Below are 27,124 nucleotides of genomic sequence, written 5' to 3'. Positions count from 1 at the left end.
TGTGAAAAGTGTAAATACAAGATTTTATTTGTATTATAAATTAAGAAAAATACTTACAGATTATATTAATAATAAGCATTTAAAACATTGTGACATACATTTGTATATAAAAAATTATGTGTGTTAAACTTCATTTTCTTGCGTGATGCAATAGAAAGAGATATTTCAAATACTGACAATAAATTATAATTATTATCAATTGTTTCTAAATATTAATTATTTCTAAACGCATTATTAGCATAAGTTTATTAGTACATGTTATTGTACATTGCTGTGTTCTTTTGAATTGAAGTATGCCTCAATTATCATTCGTATTACAAAATAATATAAAAATTCAAAGATTGACATGAGGCTGAAACCAGCAAATAATCCGAGTAAACCGCCGAATGATGCTAAAAATATTAATAGATATTATTATTCTTATATAATGTTTTTTTTTTTAAACAAGCGTATACTCTGTTCAATGAGAAAATGACCTCGGGTCTGACAAAAACTCATCTGTTTCGCGCAGGTTTCCACCCACGGAAGCCGTATCTATATATACGGTATTGAGTATCTCGCTATGTTCTCCCCACTTTGCCTGCCTATGCGCAGGCAGATCGAGGTCATTCTCCCTCTGGACGGAGTATAGTAATAAACAGTATCTATCTTACCGAACAAATTACGCCAACTATAATTAACTGATTGTCGATACTGAAAGCCGACTAAATCGTTAAAGAATATATGTATTATACTATGATTGCGTATGCTGATGCCGTTACTGCAAAATATAATAGCAATATTATTAAAATATGCATAAATATTGTATATTTAAATCTGCATCAATTAGATTTTTCAAGTTGTAATTTTCTATATTGCACATGTAGATCCTGAGAATGTTTTTTAAGTGTCTTTTTGGTAATTTATCAATTAATTATTGTATATAAAGCAGTAAAAATATATTGTGACATTGTCTCATTTCAATATATGGAACACAATGCAAAAGATTGTGTTTTCTATTATGCATGTTTAAAATAATTATGTTGGTAATGGCGGAACTGTCGGTATTATCGTCAGGTGTCAGTCATACCGACATTTTTTTTTTAAATGACAGTCATGGAAACATCGCAAATTTCTATAGATTTGTATTTACTATTAATTTAAGTATTTATATGTAATGCATAATATTTTTTTTTATAATAATAGAATTATTAAATAACATTATGCTTCAAAGTGAGGCATTTTTTTGCTTCAGCCAAAACGGTAAATGAAGTTAGACTTAAGGTGGCAATAATTAGGACATCTACTCTAATTAAACAGATTTGGTAATCATTCGAATAATTCTAATTACAGAATATATATGTGTATAATTTTGATGTTTCATGTAATTGAATTGATCTTTTACCGAGAATTTTTTGAGAAACCGCTAGCGCTATAATAAATAGTAGAATCGAGCGTTGCAAAAGAGCTTTCTATGGGATATTGATATAGAGAGCAATCAGGTATGCATCCACAAGGTCCCTTTATGATATTCTCTATCTTATTTGGTAGCTTTTTATCGCTTTGATCCATATCTGGCCATGAAGTATCGAAAAACGCTGTAAAAAACAAATATATGTAAAACAAAACAGGCGATCTATTTTAATCAATTTAGATGATTTATGGAGAAATAATTTATTATTTTGGTAATTATTTACATTAATAGACACCTCGCCGATGACCTTGACTTTGACATATGTTGTCAAGTACATGATCCTGAGTAACTTTTTTTTATAACTTAATTAGCGGTCTCTTATACTTTCTGAGATATTTAAAGTTAAATGTTTAAGAGATAATTTACATTTTGCGAGCGTATTGACGCATTTTTCGATATTATGTCTAAATTATATCTGTTATCACAATAATATATTTTAAAATATATTATTATAGTTAAAAAAATATTCGTTTTAATATTTACCTTTCTTATTTTTACATTTACAAACCCATCAAAAATAGGGGGTATATTTCCAAATGACACCGCGCGCGCGCGCGCATACACACATACACGGGGGAAGGGGTGCAACGGGGCCTTCGGCCCCCTCCCGTACCCATCCCGGCGGTAGGTACAGTGGACCTCGCTTTACAACTTTCAAAGTACATGCTACATAGCAAAGTCCACCCTGCCTACCGGCGGGATGGATGCGGGGGGGGGGGAGGCAAAGGCCCCCCCCTGTGTGTGTGTGTGCGCGTGCTTCCTGTCCATGCATATACTTTGGTATATTTCATAACTTTTTCTTTGGGCCTCCCCCAACTAAAAATGGTTATTTATATTTCTTTCTAAACATAGAAAGTCTGTAAAAAAATTTGCAGCCCATTTACAGGTGGAGCCATGATTCTGGATAATTATCAAAAGTATATGCGTGGAGGCAGCATATCGCCCCCCCCCCTGCGGGGGGGCTTCACTATCAAAAAATTAGACACATAGGTGTGCGTTGAACCTCGTTTTGCGTGGAAAAACCCAAGGAACTTTGTCCCTGAAAATGTAAATAGACCCTTTTTCCATGTCTACTCTACACAAATAAAATGTAAACAAACTTTATTTTTCCTTATTTTATAACCGAAAATACATTAAAACTCTGAAACTTAAAATCACATATCTCTGGAACCAGGAAAGAGCGCCACAAAATTCAAAATGTGTGTTATTTAGAAATGTATCCTTTACAATATATGTAAAAATGAAAATAATCTGTGAGGTGTAAGTTAATCCAAACATTTTTGTTTCAAATCAAACGTTAACATTAAATATTTCAAAAGCTATAAGAGACCGCCGATTAAATCATATGTCATTTGTTCTACGTTACTTATTCTATTATTTATATTTTTTATAAATGGTCAACGTACATGTTGTTGCTCAACGGAAACCACGGTGAGAAAGGTGGTGGTTTCTTCCGTCAAGAGGAAACGTAAAAAAATATTTTTTTACATTTCCAAAGAATGTAGATAGAATAAAGGATAGGAGAAAGGATAGACACAGATTAGATAAAAGAATAGATAAAAGAATAGATATAAAAAATATCAGGAGAATATTAAAAGACAGAAATAGAGAGAGAAAAAAAATATTTTTTTTTAATTTGAGACTATTTTACACAATTTTTAACTCACGATAGAATTGATAAAATTGTATATATAAAAAAATATTAAAAAAATTAGAAATACACATAAATACATGCATATATTTTACGTGTATATGTAAATGTATGTATACATATATTTATAAATCATTAAATGTTCTTTACATCATACATAAAATTATAAATAGATACTTAGATTCTTATTTTATCATGAATTATAAATTGTGTAAAATGGCCTTTACACTAGAAATATACAAAATAATTGTTGACCGTTTCAATTTTTTAAACTAATTTTTTATTAAACTAGTTAAAAAATGAGTAAATACAATAAATTTTGGATAAAAAACAAAATATTAAATTAAAAAATTGAAATGGCCAAAAATAATTTTTTGATATTTCTAGTGTTAAACTATGAAAAAACATGTTTTACTTAATATAATATTGAAGCTATAATACATATTTATAAAAAATATTTCCGAGAATATAGTTGAATTATTACAGCTATTATAATAATTTTTTTTTCCTACAGCTTTTTTATAAGAATGAGATGCGATTACTCGTTCCATTATTATTGGTAAGTATGAAGTATGCTAGCATTGAGCACTAAATGCATCTATTATAGATGGCATTTGGAAGATTTGATAATTGAATGACCAAATGTAAGTATATGTATGTGAATACATACTTACACTTATATTTCTGTAAGCATTGGATATCCCTGAGATTACATACTCTGGTATCTGGAATAAAACATATTTATTTCATTTTAGTATCTTCTCTCTTTCTCTCTGTCTATATATGTATATATATGTATATGCAGGGTGTTTCAGAACAATCTTTCAATTTTTTCTTTACCAAAATTTGAATTGAAGCGTAATTTTTGAGTTATAAGCAAAAATAGTTAGCAAATCACGCGTCGAGTACAGAAGGCAGGCAGGAGCGGCGCAATGCGCCGCAGCTGACCGTCCGACGCGTGATTACCGCCGCATGAGTCGCTAACTATTATATTTTATAACATAAAATTATGCTTTAAATAACATTTTGGTAAAGAAGAAAATGTCTTAGAATTACGTTAGGAATACATATTTCTTAAAATAACGTCACTTTAGCGAAAGTTGTTCCGGATTGCCGCTCGTCGGACGTTGCAATCAGCTGATTGCTACACGCGATGTGTGTATGGCGGAGTGTGTGCGTAAAAGGAAGGAAGAGACAGATAGATAGATAGATAGATAACGAGATAGCGAGATAGCGAGATAGCGAGATAGCGAGAGAGAGAGAGAGAGAGAGAGAGAGAGAGAGAGAGAGAGAGAGAGAGAGAGAGAGAGAGAGAGAGAGAGAGAGAGAGAGAGAGAGAGAGAGAGAATGTATATGCGTGTGCATACGCGTATATGTTCTCTGTCATATATACACTCCATTGCATGTAGCAAACAGTTGATCGCAGCGAGCGGGCCACGTAATCATCAGCATCGGACGGTGAGTTGCGTCGCTCCTGTCTGTCTCGCGTACGCGGCCCGTAATTCGTTAACTATTTTGGCTTATAATTTGAAAACTAAGCCTCGAAAACAATTTTGGCAAAGGAAAAATCGTTTTAGAATTGAGTCAAGTATATGACATTGTAAGGACAGAAGGTTGTTTTGAATCACCCTGTATATATACATATTATATATATATATACATATACATATACATACATACATACATACATACATACATATATATATATATATATATATATATATATATATATATATATGTATATATATAATGTACATGTATTTTATAAAATAAGTTAAAAAATAAAACAACTTTTTTATGATTTTTGTAGCTATTAAAAATATACACTTAATAAATATTTATTGTATGTATAAAAATCATATATACAACATGTTAATTATTTTATGCGCTGTTTTTTTAAAATTGTTACTTAAGATGAAATTAAGAGTTAACTTCCGTATAAATAAAATCTTTAATTTCATGAATTAAATCATTTAAATTTATCTATATATATATTACACATTAATATGTTATTATATATTAACACTGTAATCGGTCTTATTTTTGACGTTAAAAAATTTCAGAAAATGGGATGTTTATTAAACGTCTGAATGTGGCCACCATGACGTCTATCTAGATACGAAAGTCGACCTATCTCAGATGTGTCGAATAGACGTCGACTATACATCTATTCGACTTCACGTTTCTCTCTGGGGACGAATCAGTATACCGTATCTATGACATTTTTCGGAGTGTCCGAATATCGTAAGATGCCTTTCGGGCTCAAGGTGGGACCAGCGATGTTCCAGAGGTTTATAAACGAAGCGTTAACAGAATTAATTAGAATCGGAGATATCGTAATATATATGGATGATATATTGGTCGCAACCATTACCGTAGAGCACCACTTTAGAGTATTGGGACAGCTATTTAAATGCCTGGTTGAAAATCTGTTGGAACTCCGAATCAACAAGTGTAGATTTTTATGTATACAAGTAGAATTCCTAGGTTACCGTATTTCTGAGCGAAGTCCAGCCGAATGAGATGGAAGTAAGAGCGATCGAGGAATATTCGATTCCACAAAACATGAGAAGCTTGCAATGTTTCTTGGGAATGGCTTTGTATTTCCGAAAATTTATTAAGGGTTTTTCATCGTGAAACCACTTCATGAGCTGCTTCGTAAGAATGTGAAATTCAAATTCGGGAAACAACTGAAAGCCTTTCAGACACTAAAACAAAAGGCGCCTTGCAAGAGGCGTCTGTACTCAATATATACAGCTCTTATGACGAGACGGAGCTCCACACAGATGCTAGTTCGCACAGTTTTGGCGCTGCGCTTATGCAAAAAAAACATGAAGTTTCACCCAGTTTTATACTTCTCCAAAAGGACAACGGATACTGAAAGCCGCTATCACAGTTTCGAATTGGAAACACTCGCAGTCATTTACACACTGCGTCGTTTTCGTATTTATTTGCACGGCATCAAATTTAAGATTGTCCGAGACTGTGCATCATTGAGAATGACTTTAAATAAGAAAGGGATAAGTCCGCGAATAGAGAGATGGGCGATCGAACTTATGCAATATGATTATGTTCTAGAGCATAGAGTCGGCGCAAAAATGCAACATAAACGCGCTACGAATACTCTTGTGATTGAGGACAACCCATTCGAATTAGAGTTAGTATTAAGTCAGAATCGCGATCCCAAAATTTGAGGACTACAGGAAAAACTGGAGAAGACGCAAGATAAACAGTACGAGATGCGAAATAGATTAGTGTATAAAAAATAAGATAACGATTTAACGTTTTACATGCCGGAAAAAATGAGGAGGGTCATGTATTATTCAAGTATCATGATGAACTGCATCATTTTGGCGCGGAGAAGACATACAGTGTTATAGACAAGATCTGGTTTTTGCAAATGCGCACTAAGATCATATCCGAAACTGTTTGAAGTGCATTGCGTTCTCACCATGCACAAGTAAGTCAGAGGGATTTCTGCACTGCATACCTAAAGATCACATACCTTTTCAGACATTTCATATCGACCATATGGGACTCATAGATAGAAAACACTTGATAAAGTAATATATCCTGGTAGTTGTTGATGTATTTACGAAATATACAAAACTGTATGCTACAAAGACGACGGCTGCAAGAGAGTCAATTGAAAGTTTGAGGCAACATTTCGCGAATTATAGTCACCCCCATACGATAGTGAATGATAGAAGAACCAGTTTCACCTCAAACGAATTCGAGGAATTTTTCAAGGAAAATAACATTCGATGTGTACTGATAGCCATAGGTTCCCCGAAAGCAAATGGGCAGGTCAAGCGCATTAATCTCATACTGGGTCCACTCCTCGCCACAATAGTTAACAATTCCATCGGGAAGTATTGGTATAAAGTACTAACAAAAGTAGAGTTTGCAATTAACAATACGATGAACAAGTCTATCTGAGATACTCCAAGTTGTTTGTTATTCGGAATAAATCAACGAGGTCTGAGCATCGACAAAATTAAAGAGTACCTGGAAGAAAAAATCATACCGGACGATCGCAATCTCGAAACAATTCATGAGAAGGCTAAAAAAAATAACCTCAAGAATCAAAAGTATAATCAGCGTTATTTTGATAAGAGCAGGAAAAAAGTACATCAGTATAAAAAAGGCAATTAATGGGAATAAGAAACTTTAATAATACCCCTGAAGCGCCAAAGAAACTCATTCCCAAATTTAAGGGACGCTACGAGATAGCCAAAGTTCTTAGAAATGATAAATATGTAGTCAGGGGCATGGAGCAAAACGAAAGTAGTTAACCTAGTTAACATTACGCGTCAAAAACTAAAACTTAGCAGATAAAAAAATAGTTTTAAGAGTATTTTGTAATCTACCGCTGTATTTTCACTACTTTGTAATAATAATACTTTGTAATAATGTGTCCGAGAACGGACAGAGAGATCAGGAAGAGCCGAACTGTGAGGTAAACTAAAACAGTTGATTTGAGTTGCGCGCCGATAGCACCACAGAGAGCATGTACTAGAGGCGCGTTCCACTTAACAACCGCAATGCTCGCGAGCATCATCTGTCTTTGTTTAACTTTCGGTGAACAACAAAGATAAAATGATACCGTGAGCGTTGCGGTCGTTAAATGGAACGCAGCCTAGAATGAGCAGAGTAGATTAGAGAGGGCAGCAGTGTCGCTAGTCTAGTCTTTTTTCGCTAATCTACGGGGAAACGTGCAATGAGAGCGTAAGACTGTTGTTCGGCCGTGATTTGAGTTCGGTTTAATGAAGTATACATCGATATCAACTGAGTTGAATTATTTCAAACCTTACATACACAAAAAATGAGAAAGTTTCGGTCATTTTTTACTTAACTCTCCAACGCCCAATAAGGCCCCGGAATCACTTTTCTCGGAGAAAGTCTTGACATCCAGTCCCAGGGTCATCTTGCAGTCATCCTTTAATCTTTCGATCTTACTTTGGGCCCGAAACTCGTTTTGGACCCAATAAGGCTCGGATAACTTTTTTTGGAATGGAAATCTTCATATTTCTTTCCTGATTTACCTTACAACCATTTAAGCCTAATAAAAAAGTTATTGGGTCCAAAACGGACTGCGGCCCCAAAATAAGATTAAAAGCTTAAAGAATTACTGCAAGATGACCCGGGGACTGGATGTAAAGATTTTTCTTTTGAAAAACCAATTTTTCTTTAAACTTATGCATCTCTAGTCATGTATCTGGTCTGGTATTACTGATCTGAATTTAAAAAAATTGTTTTATACAAAATTATAGGATTATTTTGAATTATAATAGTATCGATATTGAAATAGGGTAAAATAGCATGGTATTTGTTTTAATAATATAGAAGATTAAATACATATGGTTCAATTAACTTTAACTGAAAAAATATACAAGAAAGTAAAAACATATATTTCATTTATAAAAATGATTATCATGTTTTCTTTTTATTAGCAAGTTTATTGTTTAGTAACATATTTTACGATGAATAGGACAGAAGAAAGACAGATTATAAGTTATAAACTTTTTTCAGTCAAATAATATGTAGTTCTCGAACTAATTTTTTATTCGTGTACTTACATACTTTGTTTACTTACTATTTTGTGGAAAGTAATAAGGAATGCAGCCGCATTTTTTTCTTGCAATACTAGCACGACATTCTGCAAGGCAGTTGTGATATGAATATCGCGCGAAAGTTAAATTTCTCTCTTTGACATTTGCATATAGTATTTTGTCTGCTTCATCAGTAAATATGCATTTTCTTGTAGAAATCGCCAAATTCTTCACTTCAGGTTTTGAATACATTACTGCGGGATTAATACTCACGAAATGTTCACTATTTAATCGTACTAATTGAATTTCGGCGTTAAAATCTGGATAATCGAACGAGTGGTGTATCATGACCTACGACACATAATATGTACACAATAATACATATATTTATTAAACGAATAATTAAAATTTTAGAAATTAAGGTAAAATTCAGATAGAATTATATTATACAAGGTGAATCACTAAGGGTGTTTTAACAGGCTAATATTTTTGAAACTGAACAAGTATGTAAATTCTTATATACAGGATCTAACTAAAATAAGGAGATAAACTTTGGGAGCGAGCTTCCCACACCAAAACATGAAAAAAGTTCATATCAACATATGTCCGCAAACCTACTGTTACTGAGATACACAGCTCAAAATGTTTATAATTACTCCGATAGATGGATAGGTAAGAGGACCAATTGCATGGCCGCCATGATCCCCCGACCTCAATCTTTTAGATTTTTATCTGTGAGGACACTAAAGTGTTTAGTTTATGAAGTTCAAATCGGCAATGAAGATATGCTACGCCAATGGATCTTTGCTGCTTGTGAAACCATTCGCAATCGTCCTGAGATTTTTGAAAGAGTGCGACCATGATCCAATGTGTTCATGCGTGTATTGAATTAAATGGGAGACACTTTGAACATTTGTTGTAATTAAAAATTGAAAATAAATAATAGTAAATATTGCTTTTTCTCATTTTTCATTAATAAATATTTGTTTGAGTTGTATCTTAGTAACAGTGGATTTGCGGATATATGTTGATATGAATCTTTTTCATGTTTTGGTATGGAGAGCTCATCCTCGAGGTTTGTTATTTTAGTTACACTCTGTAATATATAAGCTGTTTCTTGATACAATTATTCTATTGATTTATTTCTATTCCAGAATGTATAATTTGATTTTGTATAGTTTTCTTAGCTTTAATTGTTTGGAGATTAATATTTCTGCTCAATCGTTGTAAATTTCCTCAAAAATAGAACTTAAAAAAATTCTCTCAAAAATATTTCCAAAAAATATAAAAACCATAGGCTCTATAATAAGACTCTATAATATAAAAAAATATTGAAACCTATATATAGACCAAAAAAAGTTAAAAAAATAAAGAATTGTTAAACAGCTGTTAAAAATTTAACTTTTCAAAAACAAATTTGAGATCAATGAAGTTAACTAACAAGGGGCATGTCACAACTGCCCGGAATTGATTTGGTTCTCCTTGAAATATATTGTTAAACATAAAAATCTAAGAGATACGTATTTTTATATACACGTGCCTATTTTCATGTTTAGGAGAGATGGAACACCTTTTTAAAAAAAACCGATGTTTTCTTTGAAGTCGAATATCGTCGGAACTATAAGAGATAGAAAAAAAAATTATTAAACAAAAGTTTAACGGTTTGGAGAGTACTTTAAAGTTATGAGAAAAAATTTTTTCGTTTTTATATTTTTTTAAGAAACCCCCACTACTAAAATTTTTTTTTCAAAATTTTGTAATTTTTTTTCACTGTATTAATGATTTTTTTTTTTTTAGATTGTATAATAAATGTATAATAAAGATACGTTACAAAATATCATTTTCGAGAATTAATTATAAACATCTCTACCATATATACGCTATCGTACTCATCTATGCTATCTGCGTAAGTAATTATCGTCGAAACAATAAGATATATAAAAAGATGTTTTAACAAAAATTTTTATTGTTTTTTATTTACTTTGTAAGTGTATATATATATATATATATATATATATATATATACAAATTTTTTTCAACACGCGCGTGCGTGTTTATGTGATGTACGATGATTGGGGGTGCGCGCATGCATGTGTATGTGAAATATATATAACATATAATATATAACATATAAATGCAATGAGATTTAATATTACAGGTTCATAAGTGATAACCGTAATTACAATTAACCGGGAAGAAATCAGTTAATTGTAATTATGTAATATAATTATTAATTATTGTCTCTCTTTAATGGTATGACATTTTATTTCTAAAAAAAATTGTTTTAAATAAAGATATAAAAAGAAAATTGTTCAAATTACCTTTACTCCATATGCTCCGATAAGAGCAGCATGGTAATCATTGGGATCAGAATTTATTATAATAGTCATACCAGTCTCGAATCCGCAGGCAGCAGAACATTTCAGACTTTAACAAGAAAAAAACTATGTTAATCGGATAATATGTGCAATATTATACACATACACACATAATGATTATATTTAAATATATTAAACATAGGACTGTATTAATTAATGTTTGTATAACATAAGTTTGTAGGTTTTACATATTTTTATTCTGATACATATTAAAATGAATAAAAAAACTGTGTTTTTATCTATTTTAATATTTTTATTGCAAATTATTAAATTGTAAAAATGAATCTTCTTTTTGCTCTTTTATTTTCCGGTTCCACTTTTTTTATATGTATGTGTGCGCTTGTGTTTGTATCTAGAAAAATATATGTACATGTATACTTGAACATATAGGGGAACGTAGGGTAAAACCGGGTACCTTTTTGGATTTGTCTTTCTACAAAAAATCTGAGAGTAAAAAAGATTTTGCCGACCGTTAGTAATCTTTAGTTAACCTTAAACTATAAAAAAATAAGGCTAGTTGCTAAACAAAATGTTTGGTTACCAAAAATAACAAAATTTTATGGAGAAGTCAAAGTATCCGATCGTTGTCCTATCGGTAGAGTCAAATCGGGTAACCATTTGAAAATGTGCAAAACACCGTGTAATTATGAAATCTAGATTTATTTTAATCAAAATACAATATAAAGATGTATTCTATTGACAAGGATCACAAATAAAGATAACCTCTTGTTCGACATTGCTGCAGGACTTCTTTATTTAACTTTTTAACTTTAAGGATGTCAAAAAGCTTTTTTTTAGCGATTTCTTTTTCTGAGCATTAGTTTTCGTTTTCAACTGCTTTCTGTAGCGACACAATCTCAGAATAACAATTCTCTCTCTTATTTCATTATATCAAATTTGTACCCGGTTTTGCCCCAACGTAAGGAAAGTAACAAATACGGCGGTTGTATATTCCGACATACAAAGTGCTGATCAAAACTAATATGATATACTTTCTAATATGTACAGAAGTAAAAGTAAAATTTTAATGTTAAGTAAAATTTTAATGTTAAATTTTAATTTTAAAAGTAAAATTTTTAATGCAAAAATATAGGCTACAATAGTTTTTATGTTATAAGTAATATAAAGTTTGCCAATGATATCGCATAGAACTCATGCTCTCAGGCTTGTAACTATTCTTACACGCATGTCATCTGTTACTCATTTTTACAAGACAGATAATAAATAAATGAATTGTCACAAATACTTCTCTCTCTCTTTCTCTCTCTCTGCATGATCAAAACAAAAATGAATCTTATTTCTTAAATATGTGAAAATATTAGGTTTATAAATCTATTTAAATATGTAATAATTTTTTAATTAAGCATTTAAATTGTGCGTGTATAACTATTATTTAAGAAAGAATAAAATATTTTGCATTTTGACTGAAGTGAAAGGTGGATTTAAGGTAGGAGGCACGAATCAAGCATCTATCTCTTCCGTGACAATGGCACTGTCGTATCTGTATAGGGCATTTACACACTCTTCCAACCCGACAAATAATTGTTAAAAAACAACATTTGAGGATCTGAAAAAGTATGCGAGATACAAGTAGCTGAATCGGGAATCGAACCCGAGTCTTACTCGCTTTCCAGGCAACTGCTTTTATCATTGAGCTATTCAGACCTCACATCTTATGCCACTTTAACACAGTTTATAACGACTCCAGAGCAATGTTGGAATCAGGCTCAATGGATGCAGTGCCGACCGCCATGGAGAGATGACATGCCCAGCATCAGAGCGAAAATCATATATGGTCCAGATGCCAGGGCTAGTTGGTCGCTTACGAGAAAGTTCGAAGCCTTTACGGATGATTCTCTCGAGTAGTCCATTCTAAACTATTACGCCTAACATTTACAATTCGTTAATATTAACTAACCACCACACATAATATCCATGCACATAGAAAACGACAAAATCAACTGTACAGTAAAAATCAATATCAGATTTTGTAGTAAGTGTAATCACAAATCTGAGCGCGGGAAATTCTTCACGATATCATTAACAAACTTTGATCGCTTATAATACTTAACAATTTTATTGTAGCCTTGATATTTTTATATTAAAATATTTTTAACTCCATTTTATTTTTCTAAAATATATTATTAAAGTATTGTATGGAAGTTGTGAGACAGTCTAAACTGAATATTCCAGGTAACATTGCATCAAGAGACGCAATAGTGTTTTGGACCAAATACACTGTGGAACAATTAAGTTTCGAGACTTTTGTATCATACAAAAATTATTTTTAATCGTACAAATCTTAGACAGTTAAAAAGTTTCAATGTAATCACCATCTAATTCGACACACTTAGTCTAATGTCTCCGCCATTGCTCAAAGCAGCTCTGATAGTCCTCTGAAGCAAGCCCTTTCAAAATTTGATTCACGTTTCTTTTTATGTCATCTGTATCTTGAACGTCTCTTACTCTTATGCATAGCTGATTCTCCGTAAGCTTGTTAAATCATTTGTAACGTTTCTGTTAGTGACTTCTCTAATTTAACGCAAAATTTAATGCTAGTGCGTTATTCAAGCGTTTTTTCTATTACACCGATTTTTAAACAAAATTTTGTAACATAATTTTGCGTAACTATATTTCATTAATTATTGAACCAAAGCCCTTTCTAAAAAAGGCATAAAACCTCGAACTCGAATATATCGAAGCGTTGAAGCCTCTTTTCCGCGTTGCTGATGGCTGTCTTGCTTGTGCGCTGCGACTTGCTTCATTCGTGTTATTTGCAACTGCCAAATCATCAATTTTGACAGTTTGATAATTTGTGAAAGAAAAAGTTAAAGTTAGGAAAGAAAAGTTAAAAAAATTGGAAAATGTCCATAAATAAAAACGGGCGCGCAGCTGTGTCGTTCTAATAACTTGCACCACGTATTGAGTATTGAGTTATGAATAATCCTCTAAGATAGTAGCACAAATGGACCAAATGTTTGAAAATGCGAAATGAGTCTCGAAATTTAATTGTATTACAGTGTGTATCTTTCAACATTTATTATTAGGTGTACAACTTTGCTTCCGCCGTTTTTTTCCGAAATTCGAGGCTTTATTGTAAAAAACTGGTTATACATTTATGAGGCGTTTTGAAAGTGCTTGTTGAGTCACTCCCAATGATCGTGCCAATTCTTTTTGACTTTGACTCGAGTCTTCATTAAGTAATGCCTCCAATTCTGCATCTTCGAAAACCTTCTCTCTTCTGCCGCTATGCCGGTCTTCGATGTGAAAATCACCGTTCTTGAAGCGTTGAAACCACTCACGACACGTTCTTTCACTAATAGCGGCTTCACCATAAGTATTTGAGAGCATTCGATGAGCCTCAGCCGCAGATTTCTTCATATTGAAGCAGAAAATTAAAACCTCCCGCAAATGACGAAAATTTGGCTCGTAAACTGACATTTTCAATCGAGAATAACTTTATGATGCAGACACAAATCGACTAATGTTTCTATGGGGTTATATTGACAGATGCCCAAGTTTATTGCATGACGTCTATGATCTATTTATTTCGACCACTACTTACCGCTAAAGCCATCTATAGGAAAACGGCGGAAGCAAAGTTATACACCTAATAGAGACAGCGATGAAGATACACGAGGCGCGTTCGGAAAGTAAAAATATAAAGGCCTCAAAATTAAAAAAACAAATTTATTTACACATCTTTAACTTTAAGAATTATTTACATATATCTTTATTTTTCGACATAGTTACTGCCATGATCCAAGCACTTATTAAGTTCAAGGAATTAGCTATTTCCGAGTCATATAGAGGTCTGCAATCCCTTGAACCACATCATGACTTCACTTCATCATCGCTTCACTTTCACTTCATCATCGTCATCAAACTTTTTCCGGCAAACTTTTTCTCTTCAGATGAAAAAATAATTAAAAATTATTGGGGGCGAAATCCAGGCTATAAGGCAGACGATCAGCTGCAAAACGGCCTATAGTTTTTTTAGCTGGCATATTGCTAGCATACCGTTAATTTGCAGTTATGTCATCTCTTCGTGGCGGTCTGGATCCATTGAGCGAGATTCCAACATCGCTCTGGAGTCGTATAAAACTGTGCTAAAAGTGGCATAAGGTGTGAGGTCTGAATAGCTCAGTGATAAGAGCAGTTACCCGGAAAGCGAAAGATTCGGGTTCGATTCCCGATTCAGCCACTCGTACCTCGCATATTTTTTCAGATCCGCGAATGTTTTCTAATAATTATTTGTCGAGCTGAGGAAATGTATAAATGCCCTACACAGATATGACAGTGCCGCTGCCATGGAAGAGATGGATGCTTGGTTCGTGCCTCCTGCCGCCTTAACCCCCCCCCCCCCCATTTCCCTCCTACTTAATTATAGAGATCAATGCGAACTACTCAAGCAAAGTAATTTATTTTCATACTGATAAAAGGAAGCGCGAGAATCAAGGTTAAATAGCTACCACCGTCAAAGAAAGTAAAGATATATAGGCCTATCGACCTAGATACAATATATATTTACTTTTTGGATACGTCTCGTTATTAAAAACATGAAGTTTTCCAAGTGTCATAACGACACAGAGATAAATGCACTTGATATACAGGATGTTTCACAACTTTTGTACAATATTTTAATAGTGTATTCTAGAGATAAAATAGAGTCAAAAATCCTAATACAAAAATGTTGAGACTGTAATAGTTTTTGAATTATAAGCAAGTAAAGTTTGCCAATGATATCGCGTAGAACTCGCGCGTTCAGATCTGTAACTACATATACGTACGTATCGATTTGTCATTTGTTATCGATTTTACTTAATCAAGTGATATTGATTTTTACTGTACAGCTGATTTTATTGTTTTTTTATGTGTGTGGGTATTATATATAGTGATCAGCTAATATTAATAGGCTATAAATGTTGTACATGAAATATTTAATTCCTTTTTAATAACACAATTTAATTGGGGTTGATCAATTATTACATTTAAATAGAATTATAAATCTAATATTTTCACACATTTAAAAAATGAGATTTACTTTTCATTTCACGAGATAAATATTTATGAAAATCAATTTATTTAAAAATAATAATAATAATAATCGTTTTATTTCGTTTTATTGTTTCAATTTATTTATTACTTGTCTAGTAATAATCAATAAGATGACAGATCGATATATGTGTGTAAGACTAGTTACCAGTCAAAGCACGAATTCTGCGCAATATTGGCAAACTATAATCATTTATAACTCAAAAACTATTGCCTCGATATTTTTGTATTAGGATTTTTCACTCCATTTTGCCTCTAGAATACGCTGTTAAAATATTAAATAGAAGTCATGAGACACTATATATTAGATATTAATATGTAATATTGCACCATTTTCACACCGTTTTCGTATTGTTTTTGCATTGTTTTTGTATCATTTCCGCACAGTTTTCACATGTTTCTACACTTCTTCTATCCACTTCTGCATCGCTTTTATATCGTTTTTGCAATATTTTCTTCTATTGCACCATTGCTTTCATATCACTTTAGTATCGTATTTCACACTATTTTCGCATTTTTTCCGCATCATTTATTTGCAAGCTTATTATAATATCAAGGTGGTACGATATTAACATGAGTAAAAGTAAGTGTGAAAAAAAATTAAAGTTGTCATGCGAAAACTTCGCTCCTTGCACAACTATGATTTTCTTCCATATCTATTTTTACTCACACTAATGTCGTATCCTATTATACATATATACACATATACATATATACGATCCTATTATACATATATTCTTTTATTTTGTGTTTTCAATTTTTTTATCTTTTAAGTCTTATCTGTTTTAAGTCTTGTTGGGCATGTAAATATAGATTGCAATAATGATGTATTTATTTAAACAAAACGTTTAAATTAGAATGTTCTTTATAAAATTCATTTTGTTAACAAAATTTATTTTGTTAGGTTAGAATAATTAAAGCACATTTTTTTCTAAAATTATGCAAGAGCTTTTGAAACGATTATAATTGCAGTTATCGCTTATCAGTCATTCCACTTGGCACATGTGTAAAATAACACAATAAAGTTATAATAACAAAGTAACTGCGGATTTTTTTATTGAAATCAATAGGAACCAAACAAGGCTTAAGTTTTTTTATAAGTCTTAAACATCATGCCTACGTCAATGTGAAATTTGATTTTGTAAAAATTTATACTTCTCCGGTATCGTATCTGGAAAAGTGTAAGAATTAAAACTGCAGCACAAGCCATCCCGCGATAAAATTTGCTGGAAATATGTGTCACATTCATTAACTATGCCCTTCCACTTGCACGTACTCAATAGGGTACTGCAGTTTTGGGTAATCTGAAAAAAAATAATAACGATTAGTTCTTTTAGAACAATTTTGGAAGATAAAATGCAATATATAAACTATAAAGTGTGTCTTAATTTATAATAATTTTATAAAATCATTAATTTAGTAAACTAAATATATGTGTGAGATAAAATGTAAATTTTACAAAATTTTCTTTACACATTCACGTCATCTTTGAAAAGTTTATATTGATTCTTAATAGGTGGCATTAAAACATTTTTTTATTTATAAGGCTCATTAAGGGAGAATGAGCGAAGCATGCGCATGATATATGTATATCGTCAATTTTTCGTTTATTGATTTAGTGGTTATTGCAGTGTGCACTATCATTAAATTTCTTGTTCTCAAAAATTAATACGTGTCAATTGGTATATATTTTGAGGTTTGTAATATTAATATACATATTTGTATTATTAATAAAAATTCCAAAATTTCGGATCCTCAAAGAAGGAGAGGGTTGCCCCTCACATGTATTCAAGAATTTTGCGGCAAAACACTTTTCATATCATGGTCAAATTGGATGTCAAGTAATATCTATGGAAAATTCGGCGATGGACATAGAAAAAGATACATCAAGAAAATGAGTATACTCTTCAATGAGCGGAGATTCTTAAACGAGCAGAAACTCTGTCATTAATTGTGTAAAAGCAAATACGACGTCATCTGTTGATTCAAGTAAGATGAAGAGAAGGAGACAAAAATGTTATAAAGAAACAAACAGAAATATATATTCTGATTCAGACGTGCATTGCGAAAAAGATAAATTTGACGCCAATAACTTTACACGTCCAAAACAGTGTTAGTACTGAACACAATAATACAGTCTTTTTGACTCAAAAGACTGCGATTTAGAACGGATCGCAGTGTTTTTAAAACTTTGTCTTTTTAAAACGATCGAAATCTGAAGATTTACCAAATCTAAAATCAGCATTAGATATCGCTAGAATCTTCCCATACAGCACTAAAGAAATGTTGTTGCACAACATTGCTGCAATATTGCAATATTGCATATTGTAGTTTAATGTTGCAGAAATATTACAAAGACATTATTTTACAATATAACTTCAGTAATGTTACAGCAACATTCCAAAAATATTCCAAAGAAAGTATTTGATAATCGCTAGTTCATTCGTTTACCGCTATACGGCGCATATTGCGCTATCTATTCCGCATTTAATTTTTAGTCACGATGATTATATAAAGTTTACAAAGAGCGACTAATAAGATTAAAGATATAATAACTATTTTTATTAACTTAAATTGTATGATATAACCCCAACACAGGGGACTCAGACATTGGACTAAGAATTCTTTTAATAGTTTCCATTCTTATATAAAATCAAAAATTTAATAATAATTTTTTAACATGCAAAAGATACTTCAGATTTTAATAAATGAATTTTGAGATTATATGAAGACAAGAGAGATGTGAAAAAACTTGTATGCGTAAATTCACCACAATCTTTTTGCATATCTGAATATTTCGGATACAAAGAGATTGTGAATTTACAAAATTGCAAATTGAGTTTTTTCTTATTTCTCTTAGATATTCTTTGTCACTGAAGGAAGTCGAATGTGTACCGAAAAATTTGCAATTTATAATTTCGTTATTATTATAATACAGAAAATCTATATACACACTAAATCCTGATTCTTATATGCCTAATTTCTTATTATTTTTTTCATATATTAAAGATATTATGTCGATAAATATACATAAAGCATTATTGCATATATATTATATTGCTATGTTGCTGCAATATTATATTGCAATATTTCTGTAGGCGGACATTTTACTGTTGCTGCAATATCATAACAACGTTGCAGCAACATTTCGTAATGTTTCTGCAATGTTGCAATCTTACAGAAAAATGTTATTGCAATCTTGCGGTGCTGTATGGGTTATTTGTCATGGAAATTAAATTTTAGCAAATACAATTTATATCAAGATTTTGTTGAAAAATTATCTTCTCTTCTGGTTTGGAGACTAATCAAGTAATTAAAAATAGTATATGTTATAGATAGATGTAATTAACGTTTAAACATGGTTTGAGAGTTAATCAGTGTACGTAGCAATAGATGGCGCTAAGCGTCTTATTATATAGCAATATACGATGAGCACATTTTGCATCCATGATCAATATTGTAAAGCATTCAGGTTAATAAACATCTTATTACATATAAACATTTAGTCATAGTCTTTATTAATATAATATGGTGTCAGAAGTCTGGAAATAAAGAAAGTACAGTATGGAATTACACTCATTCAACCACAATTTATATCCGGAACTAATCCAGCCAAAGCATGGGCAAAGTAGCGTAGACGTTTCGAAATATATTTAACAGCCACAGAAATGGACAGTAAACCAGTAAAACGTCAACTTGCATTTTATTACTCTAACGCAAGAAAATGATCAACTAACAGTACAAATTATATTGAACAAATTTGATGAGCATTTTAAATTCTATATCAACGAAATATACCGTTCATTTTAATTTCATTCATGTGTGTAACAAACACAAACCAAGTATCAAACTTAAAGTATTAAAATTTGAATGGTAAGAATAGCGCTGCTTTTTTTACCTTAACAGTCAGAATCCGCTTTAAATGTGGCCGTATTGGTCATATTAGAAGAATATACGACGATGAAGAAAAATGTCTTACATGTAATGAATTTCACACTCTACTTAAAGAGGTAAAATGCACAACTAATAAAAGATATATCTTAACTATGATGATGCACTTAGCACTTGACAGATTCTGTCTAAAGTATATAAAAAACGCAGCTATTATCAGGATGTTGATACTAGATAATGGCTCCTCGAAGGCAAAAAGAATTGTGGATAACCTGACAAGAAACAGACAAGAAAAAATCAACTGGTCCAACTCGGACTTCTTGTCAAAGATTTCTACTTAATATCCTGTCCTTTCCATGACAAGGTTTCAATAAGAAAAGAAGTGACTCAGCAAGGATTTTATCTTTATTATAAAAACTATCACTCCGGGTGGAAAGACTGACGAAAAACTCTAATGAAACGGGAAAAATCATTACATTAATATTTGAAAATTCCTTATCAGATTTCATAGAAAACGCTGAAAGTCTTAAAAAATTAAGGATCAAATTTGTCCTTTTATTCTCTTTCTTTTTGCAGAAGGAAATTTGTTAAATAAAAGATACTATAAAAGATTTTATAGTGAAATTGTAGAAACCTGAAAGCTAAATGGTCTGAATTTTTGAAATATTTAGCTTTGATGTCGCCGTTTTTTCAGAAATCTAGCTGTCTGTAGAAGATCATCCTATGATCAAAAATTTTGATATAATCAGGAGAGAGACCGTGTAGGCTAGCAAGATGACGAGGTCGCCATCCTGTGATTAGATCGAGAATAAAATACTCGGAGATTGACATCCAATTTATTTGTTATAGACAATTAGAAATCTGCGCAATTAAAATTTCTGACACTGATGGTGATACTTTGCTAATTTTATATTATAGAGCTTTAAACTATATAGATATACTATAGAATAGACGCAAATTGGAAACGTTTTTTTTCCCAATTTGATGAAAAAATTCTTATAGAGGGAGACTTTAACGCTCATCACATCCGCTGTAAGGACATTCTAGAAACTGAATGTATTCAATGTATAGTTTGAGTTCCATTTTTTTTTGTCTCAATACAGGTAGTTCAACTTTTATTAATTCAATTGATTATAATATAGAATCTTGTGTCGATTTAACTTTTTTATCAACGCCGTATATTATATGGATTTTGAATGGAATGTTGGTGATGATATGGGGTGATCACTTTCCCGTTTGTATCACATGGATGTTAAAACACAGTAGTTTGCAAGATTTATACGGACATATCTAGATTTCACTTAAAAAGAACAGACTGGAAATTTTTTCAAGAGACAATTAGTTCAATCATTTAAGGGGGAAAATTAATGCGAAAACTCTTCCCGGATAATATTAATAGATTGAATGTCCTTAAGTATTTTTTCATTAAGTACTTTTTGAGTTATTTTATATTTTAATCTGACATATTTTGATATAAAAAATAAAATATTTCATAAAATATTTGTAAAATATTCAGTTTTCGATAATCTTACCGTAATACTTTTATGTACAGAATAATGAGACAAATCATTTAGTAAAAAAAAAAAAAAAAAAAAAAAGAATTCTTTTTAAGAAAAAGTATGTAATTATTTACAATATATTTTTAAAACAATTATTTGTCTTTTTTACACTTTTTGATTTATCTCATCATTTTGTACATAAAAGTATTACGGTAAGATTATTGAAAACTAGATATTTCACGAGATATTTTAATTTTTATATCAAAATTTGTCAGATAAATATAAAATAACTCGAAAAGTACTTAATAAAAAAATACTTTATTATAATGTTTTGAAAAGCTCTCGAGGTAAGCTACAAGAATGTGCAATGAAAAATAGGGAGTTCCATTTGAAAAAGTGGAGTTGACTTTGAGATCTCCGAAGCGCCGCTATCCCGACGAACTGTGTTACCATCATTCGATAGCTCCTTTGAAACTATAAAATTTATGTAGGAAAAAATTTTTCGTAACTGTTCTACACTGAAAGATATTTGAAGTGGCAAGAGTTACTGGTCCTGCTTGTATATATGTATATATATACAATACATCAATCATGTTCGTATATTAAAAAATATTTTTATGGCATCTATTAAAAATCAATATAAACTATACGAATATACCGTGAATGTATAAAGAAAATCATGTAAAATTTATATTATTTATTAAATTATATTATATTTCAGATTTAGTTTATATTAGTTTACTAAATTAATGATTTCATGAAATTGTTATAAATAAAGACATACTTTAGTTTATACATATATACATAGATATAGGGAAAAGTTAAGTAAAACCGGATACCTCTATTTTTTCGTAATAAGTACTGTTATCTATGGCTGACTTGTGTTATCAGTTGTATATTGATGCCATCATTATTTTGAAACAAACCGTGTCCCTGTGCACACGATATTTCTTTTTTAATAGAAGTTCAAAGCTTTAGCCCCAAAAAGATCGATATCGAGGCAAGAATCGAGTCGTCGTGCACTTTTTCTATATAGAACATCTGTTTCGGTAAGTGCAGGATTGCATTCTGTACATATTAGAGAGTGCATCATATTAGTTTTTATTTGTTATTTTCTTTGTGTTGGAGCAAAACCGGGTACTTACACATCTTATGTAATGAAAAGAGGAAAAACTGTTATTCTTGTCTCCCTACAGAAAACAGTTGGAAGCGAAAACTAACACTTAGAAAAAGAAACCACTAAAAAAAAGCTTTTTGAGACCCCTAAAGTTAAAAAGTTAGATAGGGAAGTCCTGCAGCAATGTCGAACAAAAGGATATCTTTATTTGTGACTTTTGTCAATAGAATATATCTTTATATTGTATTTTGATTAAAATAAATCTAGATTTTGTAATTACACCCATACAGAAATTAATGTATATTAGATATCTACTGGATGTTCTCAACGTGCATTAGAGATATCCATGAATATGTAGGAAACATCTATTAGACATGCTTTAAATATCCAAATGTCCGCAATACGACATGTTATAAATATCCACAGGATATGTAGACCAATATTAACAGAACATCCACATCAGTATTCAATGGATATTTATGTAGATATTCAGTGGATATTCATGTAGATATCCATTGCATGTTTGTTAAATTTTGGTCACAAAATGACTAATTAAATGTTTTAAGCTAGGTCTCATAAGACTCGAATATAACATCGATATGTCTCATTTACGGGACATCATTTTCTGACGTTTGTTTGATGGTAAAATTAAGATCAATTAGTAATAATATATAATAAAACATATTAATGTAATATGTATATGTTATAGGTAAATTTATATAATTCAATTTATAAAATTAAAGATCTTTTTTATATGAAAATTAATTTCTATTTTATATTTTCAATAGATAATAACGAACGGTTTTCACTTATTTGAACAAAAATTGTTCCAATAAATGAAAATCGGATATTTATTTGTCCGATTTTGTAAAAATCAGTTCAATATCTGAATTCCCCGGTATAGGAATCGTATCAGAAAATAAACTGATAGAAATAATTATAATATTATTAGCCGCATTTTGCAAACTTTATATATGTTCATGACAAGAACTTGAATACGGGTATAGAAAGTAAATAATGCGCCGCACAGTGGTAAGAAAATGAACATGTACATCTCTAATAAATATTGTTCATCCAATATCTTTAGTAGCTTCTTGATGGACATGGATATGTGGATAACATGTGAATATCTAATGAATATCTTCGATAGTTACTTGATGGACATGGATATATGGATAACACATCCCATACAGCACAGAACATTGCAATTACATTGCAGCAATGTTACAATCTTGCAAGTTGCAATGTAATATTGTTGAGACATTATTGGAATATGGAATTGTAATATTTTATGACAATGTTACAGCAACATTTCAAAAACATTACAAAAGACAGTTTTTGATAATCGCTACTTCGTTCGTTTACCACTATGCGGCGCGCGTTGCGTTATCTATCCCGTATTTAAGTTTTAATCACGATGGTTATATAAATCTTGCAAAAAGCGGTTAGTAATATTAAAGGTATAATAACTATTTTTATCAGATTAATTTGTCTGATACAATCACAACACAGAAAATTCAGATATTGAATTGAGTGTTCAGTAATCGGACAAATAATTATCCGAAAAAAGTTAAAATTATCCGTTTATTGTCTACTTAAGATATGGAGTTTAATATTTATATAAATAAAATTTTAATTTTTATGAATTAAATTATTTAATCATTATCAATTTCTTAAACTTGTAAATAATTTATAAAATAGCGATGTTAATTAGATAACAGAAAATTGTTTAATAGTTCCCATCTTTATATAAAAGCAAAAATTTGATAATAATTTTTTAATATGCAAAATGCTTCAAATTTGATAGATAAACTTGGAGAATATATAAAGACATCCAAGAGAGACGAGAAAAAACTCGTTGTAATTGCGTAAATTCACAATTTTTTTTCTTATCTCTCTTGGATGTTTTTATATGTTTTCAAAGTTTATGTATTAAATTTGAAGTGTTTTGCATATTTGTAGCAATGTATTTAAATATTACAAATACATTGCACCGTAACATTACTGTAGTCTTACATTGAAATATTTCTGAGGGTGGACATTTCAACGTTGCCGCAGGCTTGCAGTAACATTGCAGAAACATTTCGCAATTTCCATGCAATATTACAATGTTTCAATGCAAGGTCTATGCAATGTTTCTGCAATCTTTCGGTGCTGTATGGGATGTATATCTAATGGATATCTTTGGTAGCTTTTTGCTGGATATGGATATACGGATAATATGTATACATCTATTAGATATTCTCGCTAGTTATTTGAGAGATATAGATATTTTATTCATCTATTAGATGTCTACTAATTATCCACAGTAGACATGGACATAAAATAGATATATAGATATTTACTAAATATCTATTCGATATTTTGTTTTGTGTGGGACATGATTATATTGCACGGTGTTTTGTATATTTTCAAATGGCTATCCGGTTTTTCCCTACCGGTAGAACAAAAACGGATACTTTGACTTCTCCACAAAATCTTATTATTCTTGGTAATCAAAAATTTTGTTTCAGCAACTAGCCTTATTTTCTCATAAGGTTCACTAAAGATTACTAACGGTCGGCAAAATTGTTTTTACTCTTAGATTTTTTTATAGGAAGACAAATCCAAAAAAGTACTCAGGTTTTATTCTATTTTCCCCTACATACTCTTTATATGTTATGTATATACTCTCTATAGGTATATACTCATATACGCATAAGTTGTGAATTATTTCCAAGATTATTATATGATTTAAAAAAAGAAAGTAAAAAATATATGCTTGGAATTTCATAGCCATATATTATGTACATATAAAGAAAAATACAATACAAAGATGTATTCTATTGACAAAAATCACAAATAAAGATATCCTATTGTTCTACATTGCTGCAGGACTTTCTTATTTAATTTGTTAACTTTAGGATCCAAAAGCTTTTTTTTAGGGATTTCTTTTTTCGAGCGATAGTTTTTGTTTCCAAGTGCTTTTTGTAGGCAAAGTTGGGATAACAGTTTTTTCCCTTGTCAATACATGAGGTGTGTAAGTGCCCGGTTTTGCTCCACCACAAGAAAAGTAACAAATACGGTGGGCTGTATATTCCAGCGTACAAAGTGACAATCAAAACTATGATATACTCTCTAATATGTACAGAATGCAATGTTGCATTTACCGAACCAGATGCATTGTGTAAAAAAAAAGTCCATAACGACTCGATTCGTTGCCTCGATATTGATCCCTTTTTGGCTTGAAAATTTTGATGTTCTCTCAAAAAGAAATATCTATATAAAAAATTATGAAGAAACAGAGATATCCCGGTTTGATCTGCCTATCCGGTTTTAACCTACTTTCTTCTATATATACGTGAGAAAAATTTTAACATACCAATCTCGCTACATCAAGAATGGACATATCGTTGTCATCTATAATATCTTGTAGGCGAGTAAGATTTTTCTGAACATCGTATCCGAATATTCCCGGTATTAACAATTCGTCCATCAATCGCATTTCTTTAATCAAGAATTCTTTCGAGAGATTGGATGTTATTCTTCTGCAAAGCGTACGATTGATTAAAAAAAAAAAAAAAAAAATCTAGCAGTATTATACATAGTAGCAAGAATGGAATGTGCTAAGCACTCACAAATTATTGACGAAATTCTTAGTCAAGTTGTAAGACACGCGATTAATATCGCATACTGTTATTGCAGGAAATGGATAATTCCATATTCCATGATGCGTTGATTCGATAACTGTCAAGGTGGGATGAGTAGCATAATAATTCCATGCCATCTTCATTAAAACGAGAGCGCAACATAATGACGTTAATACTGTTACCGCCCAAATAATCCTATAAATAAAAGTTCTCGATAAATACATACATAATTGTTATCATCTAAATATTAAGTCAAACGCGTAAAAAAATTCACGCACATTGCGCAGAAATTGAAACCTATTTTTATATTTTCAACGATAATATTATACTTTGAATTTTATGTATTTTATAGATAATTTCATAAGTTTTAAAATAAAAAATATCGTTTGCATTCCTTCTCCTTTCTCTCTCTCTCTCTCTCTCTCTCTCTCTCTCTCTTTCCTAATAATTACTAATTATTCATTAAAATTAAATAACCGCCTCACAAATCATTTTCTTTCAATTTAATAACGATAATATATGATATTTATAAGAAACATAATTAATAAAATACAGAATAAAAAAAGATAACGCTGTTGCGTATAAATATAAATCAAATTAATTGAGCTCGTGTTTATAATAAAAAGTCAAAAATGAGGAAGCCTATACATACCGCTCCGTTTTGGGACGTTGAGTTTGACTGATGTATTTGTAACCGTGTAATCCGGTGTTGGAGCAAAACTCGGCGGCCTGTTCTTTTAGGATATTCCAACATCCTATTTTTGAATACGATGCTTTGCGTCGAATTTGTGTCCTGATCTTCTTCATATTTAAATGATCGATTATGAATGAAGTTTCAATAAGTTGCAAATGTTCATCGTGGTAATTGGTGGATATGTGGACAAGCAAATTTGGAAAGA

At 31.1% G+C, this 27,124-nt stretch overlaps 1 protein-coding gene across 2 annotated transcripts; it reads right to left on the bottom strand.

The window, feature by feature from the left end:
* Positions 1-348: 348 nt before the first annotated feature.
* Positions 349-27,124, bottom strand: LOC138942385 (sodium channel protein Nach). 2 transcript variants are annotated; one of them, XR_011448300.1, is made up of 9 exons: positions 26,878-27,124; positions 26,214-26,420; positions 25,958-26,123; positions 17,245-17,393; positions 10,978-11,083; positions 8,701-9,007; positions 3,779-3,829; positions 654-760; positions 349-392 (listed from the first exon to the last, which is right to left on the bottom strand). XR_011448300.1 is itself a non-coding variant. In XM_070312587.1 (8 exons), exons 1-8 carry the CDS (start codon positions 27,030-27,032, stop codon positions 1,381-1,383), a joined length of 1,338 nt encoding a protein of 445 aa, XP_070168688.1. In that variant the 5' UTR covers positions 27,033-27,124; the 3' UTR covers positions 1,350-1,380. The 2 variants fall into 2 exon arrangements, 1 of the variants encoding a protein (XP_070168688.1); XM_070312587.1 differs by lacking the exons at positions 349-392; positions 654-760 and adding an exon at positions 1,350-1,577.

The sequence above is a fragment of the Polyergus mexicanus genome, unplaced genomic scaffold (assembly GCF_030449975.1).
Source record: "Polyergus mexicanus isolate NDT 795.1 unplaced genomic scaffold, iyPolMexi1.0 SCAF_22, whole genome shotgun sequence".
In the NCBI taxonomy this organism is placed as follows: domain Eukaryota; kingdom Metazoa; phylum Arthropoda; class Insecta; order Hymenoptera; family Formicidae; genus Polyergus; species Polyergus mexicanus.
The sequence above is the reverse complement of the archived record's forward strand: the minus strand, read 5'-3'. Positions and strand labels throughout refer to the sequence as shown.